The following is a 14,714-nucleotide window of genomic DNA, read 5'->3' as shown; positions in this document are numbered from 1 at the left end:
CAGGGGTTCTACACTCTTCCCCGAGGTCAAAGGAAGCAGCAGCAGCAAAATGGTTGACTGTTGGAGCTTCCACAGCCATCTGGTACAAGGACGCCAATGACAAAGTTTCATCTGTTTCTATCTTTCTACCCAACACTGAAGAGCTACTACACAAAGATATACTAGAAGGTGAGGCCCCATCATCTCCCCCCTTTAATGATATCTAATGATAGAAATGGGGAAACCTATCAGTTCTGTGCTTCTTCTCCTTCTCCTTCATCCACCTCTTCTTCTGGCTAGAACAATCACAATCACAGCTTCCTGCATTTTGAGTTGAGTTGGGGGTCTTGTGCCTGTTTAGGACACAGCACAAAGAAGCTTTCTTTTGACTCACATGAGAAGAATGCCAATACCATCTCTGTACCCCCTGTGATAAGTAGATCTTCAGAGATAAGGCTCTTTGAAAAAGAAGCATGCTCAAATGACCGGAATGAAACCCTGAACCTTCAAGTATCAGACCCCAAACTCTCAAAGGTTTAATGGGTGGCCCTTGGGCTTTCACCTAGCCACTGCTCCCCTTCCCCTCCCACACCCTACAGCTCCAGCTGCAATAGCAACCAGTCTCCAGGTTCCCCCCTCCCTGCTCCAGCTGCCACTTCCTGCCTTCACCCCAGAGGCCAGGGCAGTGTGGCAGCATGGGGAGCTGAAGGTGAGTCTGAGGCCATGTGGGTCATCAGACACCTTTTAAATAGCAAATCCCAATGCCTTTATGCCTACCATAGCTGTTCTACAAACCCTCAATTACTAGTTTCTTTTCAATGTAGGCATGCCAGGTCTGTAACAAGACTCCATCAGGATTTCAATCCTCTTATGCTAGACATTCCCATTCCCACTGACAAGCTGTTCTTCTGAGTGGAGTTTCAGATTCTCTCAAATTAGATTCTATCAATCTGAATCTGACTCCACATACACCAGACACAGCCAGTCTAGAAACCAAGTATGTGAAGCAAAGAAGTGTCCCAAAGTAGATGTTGCTGAGCTCTTTAAACAGTCTTGGGTCTGAAATCTTGTTCTATAACGAGTAGAGATTTAAAGCAAGTCTCCTGCTGTTTATACATTTGGGTGATGTCTGTAATGACTACCCAAGAAAACTCCCAAAGACATGGAAAATGAGTTAAAAACCCACCACACAATATACAACAAAGGAAGACACCAAGGGCCTGCTGGACCTTGGTGGTCATGAGGAACTGGAGGGTGGTCATAGATGCCTACCTTCCCCTTGCTCCTATGTAAGAGGAGGATGGGTGCAAGTATATGGAATTTATTATGCAACAACTGACTGGTCACACACACACGCCCACCCTGAAACATCAATTACAAACCTCAATTTACCAATCTTCAGTTGCTTGCAATTCTAATTCTATAGCTGTTGCATTTACAAAGAATTTTATCCCCCTCCTCCCCTTTAGAAAAAAAATAAAAATAAACATTAGGTATGATTTTCCTAATTGCTAATCACAATACTTGCCACTCTTTTGTTGCAACAATCTTGGCTCCATTTTGCTCTGAAGAATATCGATTGCAAGGTAAGATCTCAAATCCACTGTCAGTTGCAAACATTCGTAAATAAATAAATACCTGCAATGGGGGGGTGGGAGAGAGCAAAGAAACCACTCTGCTGTATTAAAAGTGGAAGAAAATTCACAAAAATTTCTTCCATAAAACGTTGAAAGTTGATTAATTAAGAAAACCACCATTATTAGATTCATCTTTGAAATCAATATTGCTTTACTATATTTAGTACCTTTAAATTTGTGGACTTCCAAGATAATATTTTAACTGTACATATTACCCTAGTCTCTTATTTTTCCTTCAAAACCACTTGAAATTGTTTACTTTGATAACCCACCATGGTTCTGATTAACTCAATATCAAAGGATACCTCAGGTGGCACTACAGTCCAGCTAGGAAGACAGGAAGCGGTGGTTTAATCTCTCACTGAACTTATTAGGAAGTTCTTTGGGGAGTTAAGAGGATCTTATGATTACATGTATTTTTTGAGAACGGTCTTGCATCGGTTCTTTAAGGAAAAGTCCAGTTCTCTACTCCTCCTCTTTACATTGACATTAAGCCCCAAAGGAAGAGAAAAGACCAGTTACTGGATTCAGTGACTGCTCTATTAAGTTGCAAAAATACATATGAACAATCTGAAAGTGTGCATTAATTATAAATACACCTACATGTTCTTTGAACAACCTTTCCTGCATTTTGTTCTTGTTAAGAAAATAGTGCCGGGCCCAGTCACCTGACGTCAAGGACTTGAAGGCTTTTTCTAAGTGCTCATCTTTCTTAAAACGTTCAATCACCTCCTTCAACTCCTCCTGCCTTCCTTTTATGGGTCGAAACCTGAAATAAAAATAAAGCCATTCCAGTCAACTGTTATCCATCCTTATTTAAATCTTTCACATAAAGCTTTTCCCCACTGGTGGCAAGGATTATTCACCTCTGAGCATCAAGAAACTAACATCAGGTAGACCTAGTTAGATCCCTCATTTCTAGCACTAAAGCAAATCTGAAAAACTTTAAAGAACATTTATTCTGATGAAAACTATAGTTTACTTATATAGTAGGTCTCAGATTAGACCAAGGCCCAATAATACCGAATGATGGTTTATTGTCTGCTGCCTGACATTCAGGGAGAAAAGATGACACAGGAAAACAAGAATTTTCCATATCCTTCCCTTGCTAGTCATTTCACAATGGACTAGTACCACTGCAACTAAACTGGATCAGGCATCATTACTCTACCCTATAACACTAAAATTGGAGAGCTACATAGCACTATTAGGCTGAAATGTTTAAAAAATAAAAACAACAACAAAAACTCGTCTTCAGATCAACAGCTAAGAAAAACGGTACAAACAGAACTTAAGAAACAAAGCTCAAATGAATCAAAAGACTCATGGAAGAGCAGAACTACATTAGTGTTTGACTCTAGGTTGTAGACTGCTTCAACAAAAGCTTTCGGTGTTTGCTTTAAAGATCTAAAAAACCCCACAACCTGCAGGATACTGACAAGTCTATCATAATTCCCTATAACTATTTTGCTACTAAATATGGGGAAAATAAAAGTATTCCTAGAGGTTTCCGGCCATTTATCAGTGCCCTCAGGGAGGGCAACACTGTATATTTCTATGGTTCACCAACTCTACATTTGCATCCATATGAAGAACGCATTCCAGTTTAAAAGTCTATCCATGAAAGCAAACTAGTCCGACAGAAAAACCTCTCTCCAAAAAAACGGACTAATAAAAATAGGATTACTGAACAATTATTGAAATGTGAAAGCAATATTATTAAGCATTACACAGAAAAACTATTATAGCTAGTTCCCTTGATCTTGAAGATCAGAAAAAGGAATGAATCTACCCGTCTCACCCACAGCAGATAAATTCTTGGTGATGGGACAGGCATTTCTTCTGTATTGCTGGCAGGAGGCTGGGACTTTTTTCTAAAACTAGAGATGCCCAAGCAATGCAACCTCTAGCCTTAGTAGTAGGTAGAAGACAGCTAGCACTTATGCAGGAGTGGTTTGTGACTGAATTATTATTATGTGCAGTTTGAATGCAAGTACACAACATACCTCAGTGGACTTTTACTATAGTGACCGGGGGGACGGACCCCCCAACACCCAACCAAAAAACCCCCAAAACTTTTTATGCAGCTTTTTGCCATTAATGCTGCTTAAAGCCACAACCCACCCCCAAAACATCACTTTACTTTCAGCTCTGTGCACCCCTGCTCCCAGCACAGCACATGCCCAGAAGAGGCATTACATCAGTTTGACCCGGCTCTATCAACATCTGTATAGCTCACATGCTTTAGTGGGGGGCTTTTTGGTGTTTGCTAATAGCTGATTGAATCGGTTACTAGATAAAAGTGCCAAAAGGCCTCGCTTGAAGTGTGCAGTCTATACAGATGTTGCAGGAACCGAGTCAAACTGATGCAACGCCTCTTCCGGTAACGCACTTGTTTTGTTGTTGTTTTTTTTAAAAGTCTGTCAGCAGCCTAAATGCCTACCTGTTTAAACAAGACATCACTATGTTGTTTAAGAAAGGAGAACATTCCCTACATGCTTACAAATTTTACATAGTTTCTTGAAGCTCGCAGTTGTTTCAGTATCTTCATTAGGGTTTTATCATACCGATTTTAATTTTGTTTCATTATTGACTCAGAACACCTGTACTTAGAGAAAAGTATGACTTTTGAAGGAAATTTAAGTTCAAACAGTCTGGTTGAGCTCTCATCCCATTAATTTTTTTCTGAAATGGGTTACTGAATCATTCATATGCTTGTTTTGTTAACATTTCAAATGTTTTCAGTGATGCATGTTCTGATACAGCAAAGCTTGCATTCATTTTATTCGCTACTCGCCTCAGAGAACACCAGAAGTTAAGGACTCTGAATGCTCTCTTTAGGATGAGGACAACAAAAAGTTTAATCAAATCTAACAAAAGATAAATTGGACTGTTTCCTGCTTCAGAAAAATACTATAATCTTTATGCCCTTGACACAAGTGGGAGGCAGAAGAATGGCTCCATAATAGTAATGCTGCTAGTGATGGCAGTGCAAACGGCTGCAGTTCCATGGTTCTACTTTTATACTAGCGTTTCATTCATCGCCGGGTCCATTTGGTATGCTCTCCTGGAACACACACAGTCATTCTGTAGATCATTCACATACTGCCAAAAGATTGGTACAGCAGCCAGTAGAACTTCAAGCAAAGAACCTTGCAAATGTCCCTTTATAAGAAGTGACAAGATCACTGCTAGACTTTTTATTAGTTAGAACAAAGTTTAACAAGGTGGCAAGATTTGGTTCAAGACTACAGGTGTTCACTAGTAAGATTACAACCATTTGCTGTTGATATTTTTGGTTTAAGCCAGACAGCTGAAAATGGAACTCTCCATTAACAAAATATACCTAAATAAGGGAGAGAAAGAGCTGGGTCTTGAACATGCTCTGGAAAGAAGATTCAACTTGGAAATAAAAGTATATGAATTAGTCAGGTTACATTTCTGTACATTCTGTAACACATTTTAAGTAGACATGTTAAGGGCAATCCCTTCTTTTTTGGGGTGCTGGAAGGAAGGTAGTATCTGGATTTAATAAACTATACGAAATGGACTGTTCTTAAGATACAAATGTCAGAACATTCCAATGGTGGCTCCTAAGTTGAAGTGGTCACTAACATTAAAATTGGGACTTCTTTGCTCTGATTTTCAGCTTCACCTTTCTTTTTTTCATTTCTTTAGACAGCAGCAAGATAAGTTTAATTGGCCAGAAGTACAAAGTACACCAAACAACCATATAACAGGACTACTGTAGGCAAACGGCTTGCATACACTTATTTGCAACCAACATGATAGTATCTTTCCTGGTTTGCCCTCTACAACAACTCCTGAACTGACTAAATTATAAGCAATACTTACAATTTATTTTGAACAAAACATTTCCCCTCACACCTGTATGACTGACGACAGAAGTGAAAAACGAGTACTTAACCCACTCTACTAAAGATCAATTACAAAAGCATCATGCAGGAGTCTCATTCTTAAGTCTCCTGACTCCAGCATGAGTGCCAAGGGTTGTTACAATCTTTTGGCAATACCTGGACAATCTAAAGAGTGACTGAATCCTGTTCAAAGAGAGCATACAAAATGGCAACTGCTGAATGAAATGCTATATACAGGCATTAAATGGCTGGTTTCCACTGCCTTCAGTAGTGGCATTACTGGCATGCAACCCTTCCTCTTCTGTCTTCTACATGTGTCAAAGGCACAGCGATTACAGTGTTTTCACTGGTTCTTAGAATTTTAGTTCTCAGAGGCACTTTTTAGACCATTTTGAAGACTATACTCTACTGATACTGCTTCACCCAAGAGGTCTCAGAACATTCCAGTCAGTTACTCTGAAAGCAGAAAACAGTCTTTGAAACCCCAGTTAGACACAAAAAGTTAAATGTATCCATTTTTATTAAATTTATATAAAAATACCAAAGAAGTAAACCAGATAAAAATGGAGGCAGGAGTGTCTATAAAGCAAATTGCGCAGATCACTGTCAATATTAAAAACTCCCAAATTCAGAGGAGAGGTGGAGGGACAGGTGACCAAGAAGCTTGCACACTATCTTAAAAAGTAGTAACATTACAATGTAAGCAAATTTCCCATTTTTTAAAAGAGGCCAAGAGTGCCAGATTGTCACTCTTAAAAATAAGTTTGAAGGAAGTCCCAATAATATATTATTTTAACACTGTCAACAAGAAACATTTAATAAATGAAAATTCAATTAGGACCCTCGCCCCCCACCCCTCCCAACACACACAGAGTAAAAACTGGCTTGCAGCAATAGGAAGTATACCAAAATAACAAATCACTGGCAAACAAATTTTGTCTCTTCCTCCTTCAGAAACAAACTGACAGGGAATATGACCTTTGCCCAAGGTCGTATCAGAGCAAAAAGAGTTATTGAAAGAATCTGTAAGCTGACTCTAATTGCTCCTTTATCCATGTCCATGACTGAAAGCTAAATTTCATAGTAGGCTATGGGAAGTACCCTCTTTAAGACTGACTGAATCATGGAGCTATTTTCAAAACACTTAAGATTATTTCAAAAAGCCTTCAACTGTTTTCTATGTTTTGGATAGAGCTTGGTACCTTTCAATACTAAATATGAAGTGTCAAGCCCAACCTAATATCCAACACATGATAAGAAATATAGAAAGATCCTTTCAGATGAAACTTGGGTTTAGTAAGAATATACTTTCCTGTACACGTAAATCTATTCCATCTACAGGTGGGATGGAAGTCTTGTTGCTCCCTCAACCAGGATGATGACAAAAATTTGTTTAGAAGGAATGGATTGCTATTTAACAAATCACAAGCAGCAGAGAAATATTTCCACTGAAGCATAAACATTGAAATTTCCCTAGCTGGCTGGCAGCAGCATATACATAAAATAAGTGGAGACAGTTGTGTATCCAGAAGTCTTGAAAAGAAAAAAAGATTAAAAAACCTCCACAAAACCAGCACCACCGACCCCCAAAAATCCTGAAAGCAATCAATTAAGTGTCAAACAGTGTGTAGACTTGCAAAAAAATCAAACTGGGAACAGAGCTCTTGAGGTGCTGTACTCGTGTAAAGTCACGTGTAGATAAACTGTGTATGTGGAGCACTCCTAGTGTTTAAGGCTCTAAAGCTATGCACAATGGTTTCCTGCAGCATTTGAAACATTTCTAATCAAAACACTATACTAGAAAAGGCATTGTTAGGAAGGAGACAAAACCCAGGTGACAGTAAACAATAGATATCTGGGAATAGGATGAGGGGCACTGAACCCAGCAATGTCCTCTTGTTACATTCAGATGTTTGGCACCTTGCTTCAAGGGTATTACCCATATCGAATCCTGACAATTAGAAATTTATCAAACAGCCAGGAGTCTCGAAATCCAAAATGCTGATGAAGGCACTGACTGAACTCAGATGTGTGCTTTCGCAACATACCATATGGCAGGGGTGTCAAACTTATTTTGCAGCCTGGACTGGATCCAAACTACAGGGCTGTCTGTGGACCAGATACAGCCCACAGCACATGGCAGCATGTGGCTCTGGCACAAGGCAGGTAGCACAGCTCCGGCTCTCACTGCACACCTCATGACCAAGCTGAAGTTGCCACCACATGCCACAAGCTGCAGTAGCAGCTCTAGCTCTGGCACAGGGTAGCAGCTTCAGCATAGGGCAGCGACGGGGCTGACAGTCAGGAGCTAGGGCCATGGCACTGACGACAGGCAAAGCAGCCAGAGGGCAACCAGGGTTGTATCCACTCTCATTTGCCCGCCTGTCACGGATAGTCATGTTCACTGTGGCCTAAGGGATCTGGATACTGCAGCAGCCACCACCACCAACCTCAGGTGGCCTGTTGGTTACCTAGCAGGCTGAATCGAGCAGCTCTATAGGCCAGATCTGGCCTGCAGACCACAGTTTTCACCCCCCTGCCATATGGTGATGGCCTAACTCAAAGCACCGATACCTCAATATACCAAATTACCCCAAAAGCCTATTCTTCCTTAAAAGAGCTTGTGGGATTATTGTCCTTGGAAGGTGTTGGACAGCTTTAACCAACAATGTTTTAGTTGGGTCTGATTGTGTGCAGTTTGTATTGTGGTACTTCATTCTGGGAGGCCAGTGTCAGGCACTACATAACCACCATAGCTCTGGCATGGCAGGGATTCATCACTGGTTCCCACAAAGAACCCAACTTGTGCGCTGGAAATAGCAGACAAGCATTTCCTCTATAATATCCCAAATAGAGTTTACAAAAGTCTGAAAAGAATGTCACTAGTAAACACACATGAAAATATGAGTAAAAGAAGAGACCTTCAGGGTCAACAAGGGACTTGCTCCAGGAAGGAAAAAAGAAAAGAAAAAAGGGAAAAAAAGGAGACAGCCTCTAAACTGAGGATGCAGTTAGAATATGAGCCGTGCCAAATGGAACTTCTGGACAGCTCACAGCAGGTACCATATTTGATGGCTTTGGACAGAAAGAAACTAAACATATTATTCTGAACACTCTGAAGTATTGAAGTGTTGAAGTCTGGTCATTAAGATAGTCCTTCTGAGTGCTAACAAGAGCATGAGAGCCAAAAATCTCATGAAACAGGAGTTTTCCATACACCTCATAAAGGAGTTATGGAAACCAAGAGCAAAACTTCTGCCTTAATAGTATCTTGGCAGAAAACCACTTCATTTTGATAAGCAGGAGAGTACAGATCTTTTAAAATTTCCCCGTAAAGTACTTACGGGGAAAGATAAGTAAACAACAAGATAATAAAGTTCTTGAGGATGCTGGAATTTGACAGTCAACTAGATGATGGTCTGTCCCAGTTTGGTGCTCGTAACTGAGAAGGTCCTATTTCAGTGATTCTCAACCATGATGCTGTGGCATCCGAGGGTGCCTTAAGATCCTGTCAAGAGTGCCATGGGGTGCTACACAATGTTCACTGTTAGGTGTGCAAATATGCTTCACAAGAGATTCCAAATAGGAATCCACAGCATCAAAAACATTCTGACCAGTTGTGGTCTGAGGTGTTAACAATGGAAGAATTGCTCTTATTTTTCTGTAGTCAAAAAACAAGTGAAAAATAAGAGCTGGCATTTCCTGAGGCATACCTTAAGTCTAAAAAGGTTGAGAACCACTGCTCTATTTAGTAAGGCTGTCAGGGGGAGGCGAAGTTCTCTCTCTCTCTCAAGTTTCTCTTACCTCAGGGTTACTTAAAGAATCTTGAAACTCCAAGTTATAAAGCCAAGGATCAGTGAGATGCTTGCCTATAAAGGAAGTTAAAGGAAAGGTTCTGGTAAGTTCAGGAGGACAGTACCTTGATTAATTTAGTCACTGACAGCAGTGAGTTTGAACAAACGGCAACATGATCCGGCAAGAGATACAGCATGGAACTCCACAAAGTACATACATCTATCATGCTGTACTAGTGAAGGATGAAGAGAACAAAATTTGAAGTGACCAAAAACTGCTTCCCAATGCCATTTATTTAAGAGTTTACTCACTTTGGTGGACGTGAAAACAAAACATATTATGCTGCATCTAACACTGTAGCATTAGTACAACAGCTAATGCTATAGGGCTATGGTGCAGTGGGAAAAATTGAAAGGTTTCATTTATAATCAATTTGGAAAGTCAAAGTGTTTATTTTAATACATATGCAACACTTTTTACTAGCAGACATGGTCTTTGCACATGGAAATTCCTTAAATTTTGCAGAGCGAAAGTAATTTGTATAAAAATCAGACAATTTTAAAATAAAATCTGCTTTTGCACTTCATCTTCAAATGTTATTAACGAAGAAAAGTCAACTTTGCATACTGCAGGTGAAAAGGAAAACTACATCTCTAAAAATCAAGGGAGACCTTGTGGGATAGCAGCTCACTAATTTAGTCTACTTCAGTTCAAGAATTTTAAATGCAAACTATAAATTATATCTGTATGAATAAATTATTTACATCTAAAACTGAAGTGGGAAGGGGGGCACTCAGACACAATTTCATTTTTGTCAGTAAAACTTAGCAAATAAATGCTTTTCATTTTTGGATAAAGGTAGTCAGAGATTTATTTTTATTTATTTATTTTTTTACTAACTTCCCATTCCACTTCATATTGCCAGTCTGTCAGTTAATGTTATTACTGGATGTACTGCAGTCCATGTACTATGAAGAGGTTTTATAAAGTTTTAATACTCCAGCTGCATTTCAGCTGAATGATATGACAGAACAAACATAATAATAATAATAATAATAATAATAATAATAAAATCAGCAGCACGTTTTACTGAACTCCTCTGATACAAAATGGTTAAATCCAAAATAACTGATATTTGGCAGGGGGGCTAGGGGGAGGGAGAAAGAACTGAGAGGACTGTGGCTAAATAAAAATGGCAAGATCAATTCAAATTAAAAAAAAAAAAGAGAGAAAGATTAGAGAACATACAGTTTTTAAACCAGTGACTTTCTAAATTAAGTGAATTTTCCATATTTGTAAGAATCTGGGTCTCAAGAAGGTAAATAAACTCCAGATGAAAACAAATGCGCTGTTAAAAATGCTATTTACTTGAATTAAACACACATTCTACAGGGAGGCCCTGTGGGAACAAGACACGAAAAGAGGTATACCCGCTTACAAAGCTATATTAGCCTCATTTAGCAGGGTCTGGCAGTTTTGAGCATACACACAAATCTTTCAAACCCCAAGATCCCTTAGTCAAGAGCTTAACATCCTAGCCTTCTAATAGTCCCTGGAAGGCCACTACTTCTAGAAGCCAAATTTAGAAATGGGCTCAGAAGTAGAGGGGAATTCTGTACAACTCTGGAGGCAATACAGCTAGAAAATAGTATTTCTTGTCCACAGCCCAACCCCTTTGTTTCCTTGTGGCACTGCCTCTACAACTCTCCATGAGGAAGCACACAGACATGCTCTGCCAGGTTAAACAATGATCAAAAGTCTGCTCTTGAAACTCATTCTTCATGCAACGCGTGATGTTTATATCAGCCCTACAGATTTCCAGCACAGCTCACTGTGGACACATTATTTTGAAAGCCTATTCCTTAGCTAAGTAAACTCACAGATCAGACACGGGGAGCATCAACTAGTTCATAATGTTATTGAATACAGCTGTATACATTTATGAAACCTGACCTCTGAACCTTTCTCCAACGGATACAGATACATCTGATTTTCTAATAAGGCTTAATGCTGTGCGCCCCATATTTCTCAAGATATGCCACCCCCTCTTGCCAGGATCACTATGGAACTCTGGAGGAATGCAGGCACCAACTGACTGAGAAAAGTCTAAAACTATAACCAGAGCACTAGCCTATTTGTGATTTTGCAGAAACTGTGAAAAAAGCAGTTTCCACAAACCCCATGAAAATGGCTATTTCCACAATTTTGGCGTGGAATCATCAGGTGAAAAAAAAAAAATCCTAAAAATAAAGTGCTGGCTCCCCAGTGGTTCTCAGAACCATTACGGCCTGGCCTCTCAGTCTACAGGGTGGGACAGACGCCCCTGGCAGGAAGGGGAGCAGTAAAGATGGCGGAATTAAGCAGCTCCATAACTATAATAGTCAGGAATGTTAATAGTGTGTAATCTTTGTGGAATATGGACAACATGGGCTGGCCAGAGTTGGCAACTCCAAGATCAGAGAAACAGGATAATAAGAAGGATAGCATCAAAACTGGCTCAACGGATCCTTCTACAAATTTAGTTATTGCCATATTGCAACCTCTTGCATCTGTTAAGGTTTCAAGATGGGAGAATATTAGTTGAAAGGTCATTTTATAAGCTACTGCCATGTAAGGAAAAATAAATATTATGAACCTCAGCAAGTCTTCAGCATAACTAAGGAGCCTTTTTAGACAAAGTCCAACTGAATCAGGACAAGAAAGAACAAACCTTTTAAGCAACTCTGTATTGCAGCACAGCACTCCCTAACTTGTTTTCTTCCAAGACTCCAAAAGTTTAGGCTAGAACTTCTCAGTCAAGCAGAAGACAACTTGACCTAGAAAAACTGATGAGCTGTGCTGGCCACTGTGTGTGAAGCCACTTCAGTGAGGTCTTAGCAGAATACTAGGGTGATTCACAGAGACAAGATTTTCACTTTGGGGAAAAGTAACTAGACAGATTTTAGACAAGGCCAGAAGCTTTGAGAACAGTCTGTAAAGCTCAGAATTGTTACAGTTGGAATATTACAGAAGATGTAAGGAGGAACAAAGTCTTCTTTCCTACTGCAAAAGCTAAGGCAATCTAACTCTGCTGTGCTCTCAAGCAGAACTTGGGAAACTTGTTTTGATTGATAAGGAAGGCCATATTTTGATGGCCCCAAACTACAAATAGACAAGCCACTTAAAGTCTGAGTGACCACTTAAAGACTTGCACCAAGTCATCTTAGGTTGCCTATCAAGTGGTTTTCCCCTGCCAGATGCAGAGTGGCACTCCCCCTTTTTTTTTTTTTCTCAAAAGCACAATTGCCTCCTGATTCAAAACTGACTGAGCTTCACCCTGCCTGTTCAGAACCCAGCCCAGATTAGAGCCCACAAGTATGCAAGCAAGAATGAGAAGGGCACCACCTTTAATGATTTCTAGCATTGTCCAACTCAAGAAACTTTTGACCTAGTTCAAGCTGTGAACACTTCATTTGTATATCAGGTTCCCTCACTATCACAGGGATCACATCTGCAGCACTGCAACAGGTGTCAGAAATATGTAGGTGATCATCTGGCTGAATGCTTGTAGGTAAAAAAAAATCTTTAAGTTTGTGACTGCCCTAGCTGGATCTATTTCCAGAACAAAGCATCTGAACCCTATCCTGTGACAGTAAATCCAGAGCTTTGTTGGGGATACAGAAAACAAGCAGAGACTACATCTACCTGAGAGTAAGTAAATCTTAAAATATTTATGAATCTACCTCCACACACTATTAATTTTCTAAGCACCAAAAAGAAAAGAAGTGCAGGAGCATGAAAAAGTGCAGGAGTAGTGCAGCTTAAACAACAACAACAAAAACCCTTTTCTTTTAAAAGGTGAACAGACAGGGACTCTGTGCCCAGGAACTGTGCCAGAAGGGCTAATAGGAGACAAAGTATTGCATCTCACTTTTATGAAAGGAAATTTACACATTTGGCTTACGTACATTTACGACTAAAGTATGGCAGCCTGGCCTGCATCCAGCAAAGGACTACACCATTCTCAGACACAGGTATTTAAAATAAAATTAAAAAGTTAGTCTCCCACAGGGTGTCAACTATCCTGCTATATAACTAAGCAATTATGAGCCAGACAAGGTACAGCTACGTTTTTAAACACATCAGTAAGACAGATCAGTTGTCACCAAGTGCTTGACAGTAGTTACAACACACAGGAAACTGCTGCCAGCACAAAAGAGCACTGCCCTGTAGCAGTACTGCCTGCTAGGAATCTGAAGTACTTCCCATGTCCCTTCCTTATCAAGACATGGAAACAAGAGTCTTGAGAGGCAGGGATCCTGAACTAGTCCCAAGGGTTGACAGTAGGAATTATGCTCCTCATATGAGCCAGGTGGAATTAGAGGATCCTTAGTTAATATTCAATTTGGAAGTGTCCAGGTGTCCAACTGGAATGCAGATTACCGATTTGTTTGGAAAATGAGAAGTATTACAAGTCAGTTATGACATCACCTCTAATTACCATATTTTCAATAGAGCAAAGATTCGTTTTTCCAGCACTCAAAGAAGGCTCCCTGAAGCAGGCAAGAGTGAAAGCTTGGATTCTAGCATGGCTTCAAACTGAAGAGTGAATCCCTGACTTACATAGGGCTGCTCAGTCTGCAGGAATGGGTTCCCACCACTAGAAAACCTGGAGCAAAACGGTTACATGAGAGAAAAAGGAAAAATGGTGAAAATCAGTTTTACAAATTTAATTAAAAAGTCAAGTCTAAGTTACTGCCTAGACACATTTTGCTGAGGTGGGAGTGAGCAAGACCTAGAGGAAGCAAAGTGCTATATAAGACTCTAGTGGCAGGCAGTTCCAGTACTCCTGAAATTGAAGCTTACAGATCCTAAAAGATGATGGCAAGGTAAGATCCTATTCCACCTATAAGATATTCAAGTTTGTCTACAGCACAACGGTGATGGCATGTCCCAGCACTAAAGGGGCTCAATTATGTCTGTCAGGTCATAGTCTTGCACCTGGAGCCTTGGCCTGCCTAGCTTAGCACAAATGCTCACCCTAGTCTGCAACCTCCTCAGTGGAGCATTGGGGTAGACAGAGGTGGCCAGAACTTTCCATCTGGGCCTAGCAACCCACCCGCTCCCTGCCCCTAGAGTGGTCAGCCAGGGTCAGATGACCTTTCACCTCTTCCAATATAAGCCCCTGAAAAGGATGCATCCAGGCAACAAAGTTCAACCATGTACCTATGCTATTGTACCTTTGGCTTGTGCCTCTCCTGGCTCTCTAGGTACCTGACCCAGCTTACTCACAGACTCCAAGTTTGGCCTGATCCTTTGGCTTCCTGACTTGACTCTTGTTTTATGTCCAGGATACCCAACCTGGCTAGCCTCCTGACCCTGCACTCTGCCCAACCCTGTGGATCTTTGACTTGGTTCCCCAAAAAGATCTTCTGGATTCCCTACA

The 14,714-nt window shown here is 40.4% G+C and overlaps 1 protein-coding gene across 5 annotated transcripts in view; it reads right to left on the bottom strand.

Moving 5' to 3' along the window:
- Positions 1-14,714, bottom strand: part of KMT5B (lysine methyltransferase 5B) — a 48,019-nt gene that overhangs the window by 10,639 nt on the left and 22,666 nt on the right. For 2 of the 5 annotated variants that reach the window (XM_025198582.1, XM_025198584.1), the window contains 3 exons: positions 13,770-13,937; positions 2,220-2,385; positions 1,508-1,617 (listed from right to left, as the gene is read on the bottom strand). In XM_025198582.1, the coding sequence (XP_025054367.1) occupies positions 1,508-1,617; positions 2,220-2,246 (137 nt within the window). In that variant the 5' untranslated portion in view covers positions 2,247-2,385; positions 13,770-13,937. Of the gene's footprint in view, positions 1-224; positions 519-1,507; positions 1,618-2,219; positions 2,386-13,769; positions 13,938-14,714 lie in introns of those variants that run through there. The other 3 variants (XM_006019189.3, XM_025198583.1, XM_014517752.2) reach the window with 2 other exon arrangements.

This window comes from Alligator sinensis, unplaced genomic scaffold (genome assembly GCF_000455745.1).
Source record: "Alligator sinensis unplaced genomic scaffold, ASM45574v1 scaffold907_1, whole genome shotgun sequence".
Classification (NCBI taxonomy): Eukaryota; Metazoa; Chordata; order Crocodylia; family Alligatoridae; genus Alligator; species Alligator sinensis.
Note: the sequence above shows the minus strand (reverse complement) of the source record. Positions and strands in the feature narration are given on the sequence as shown.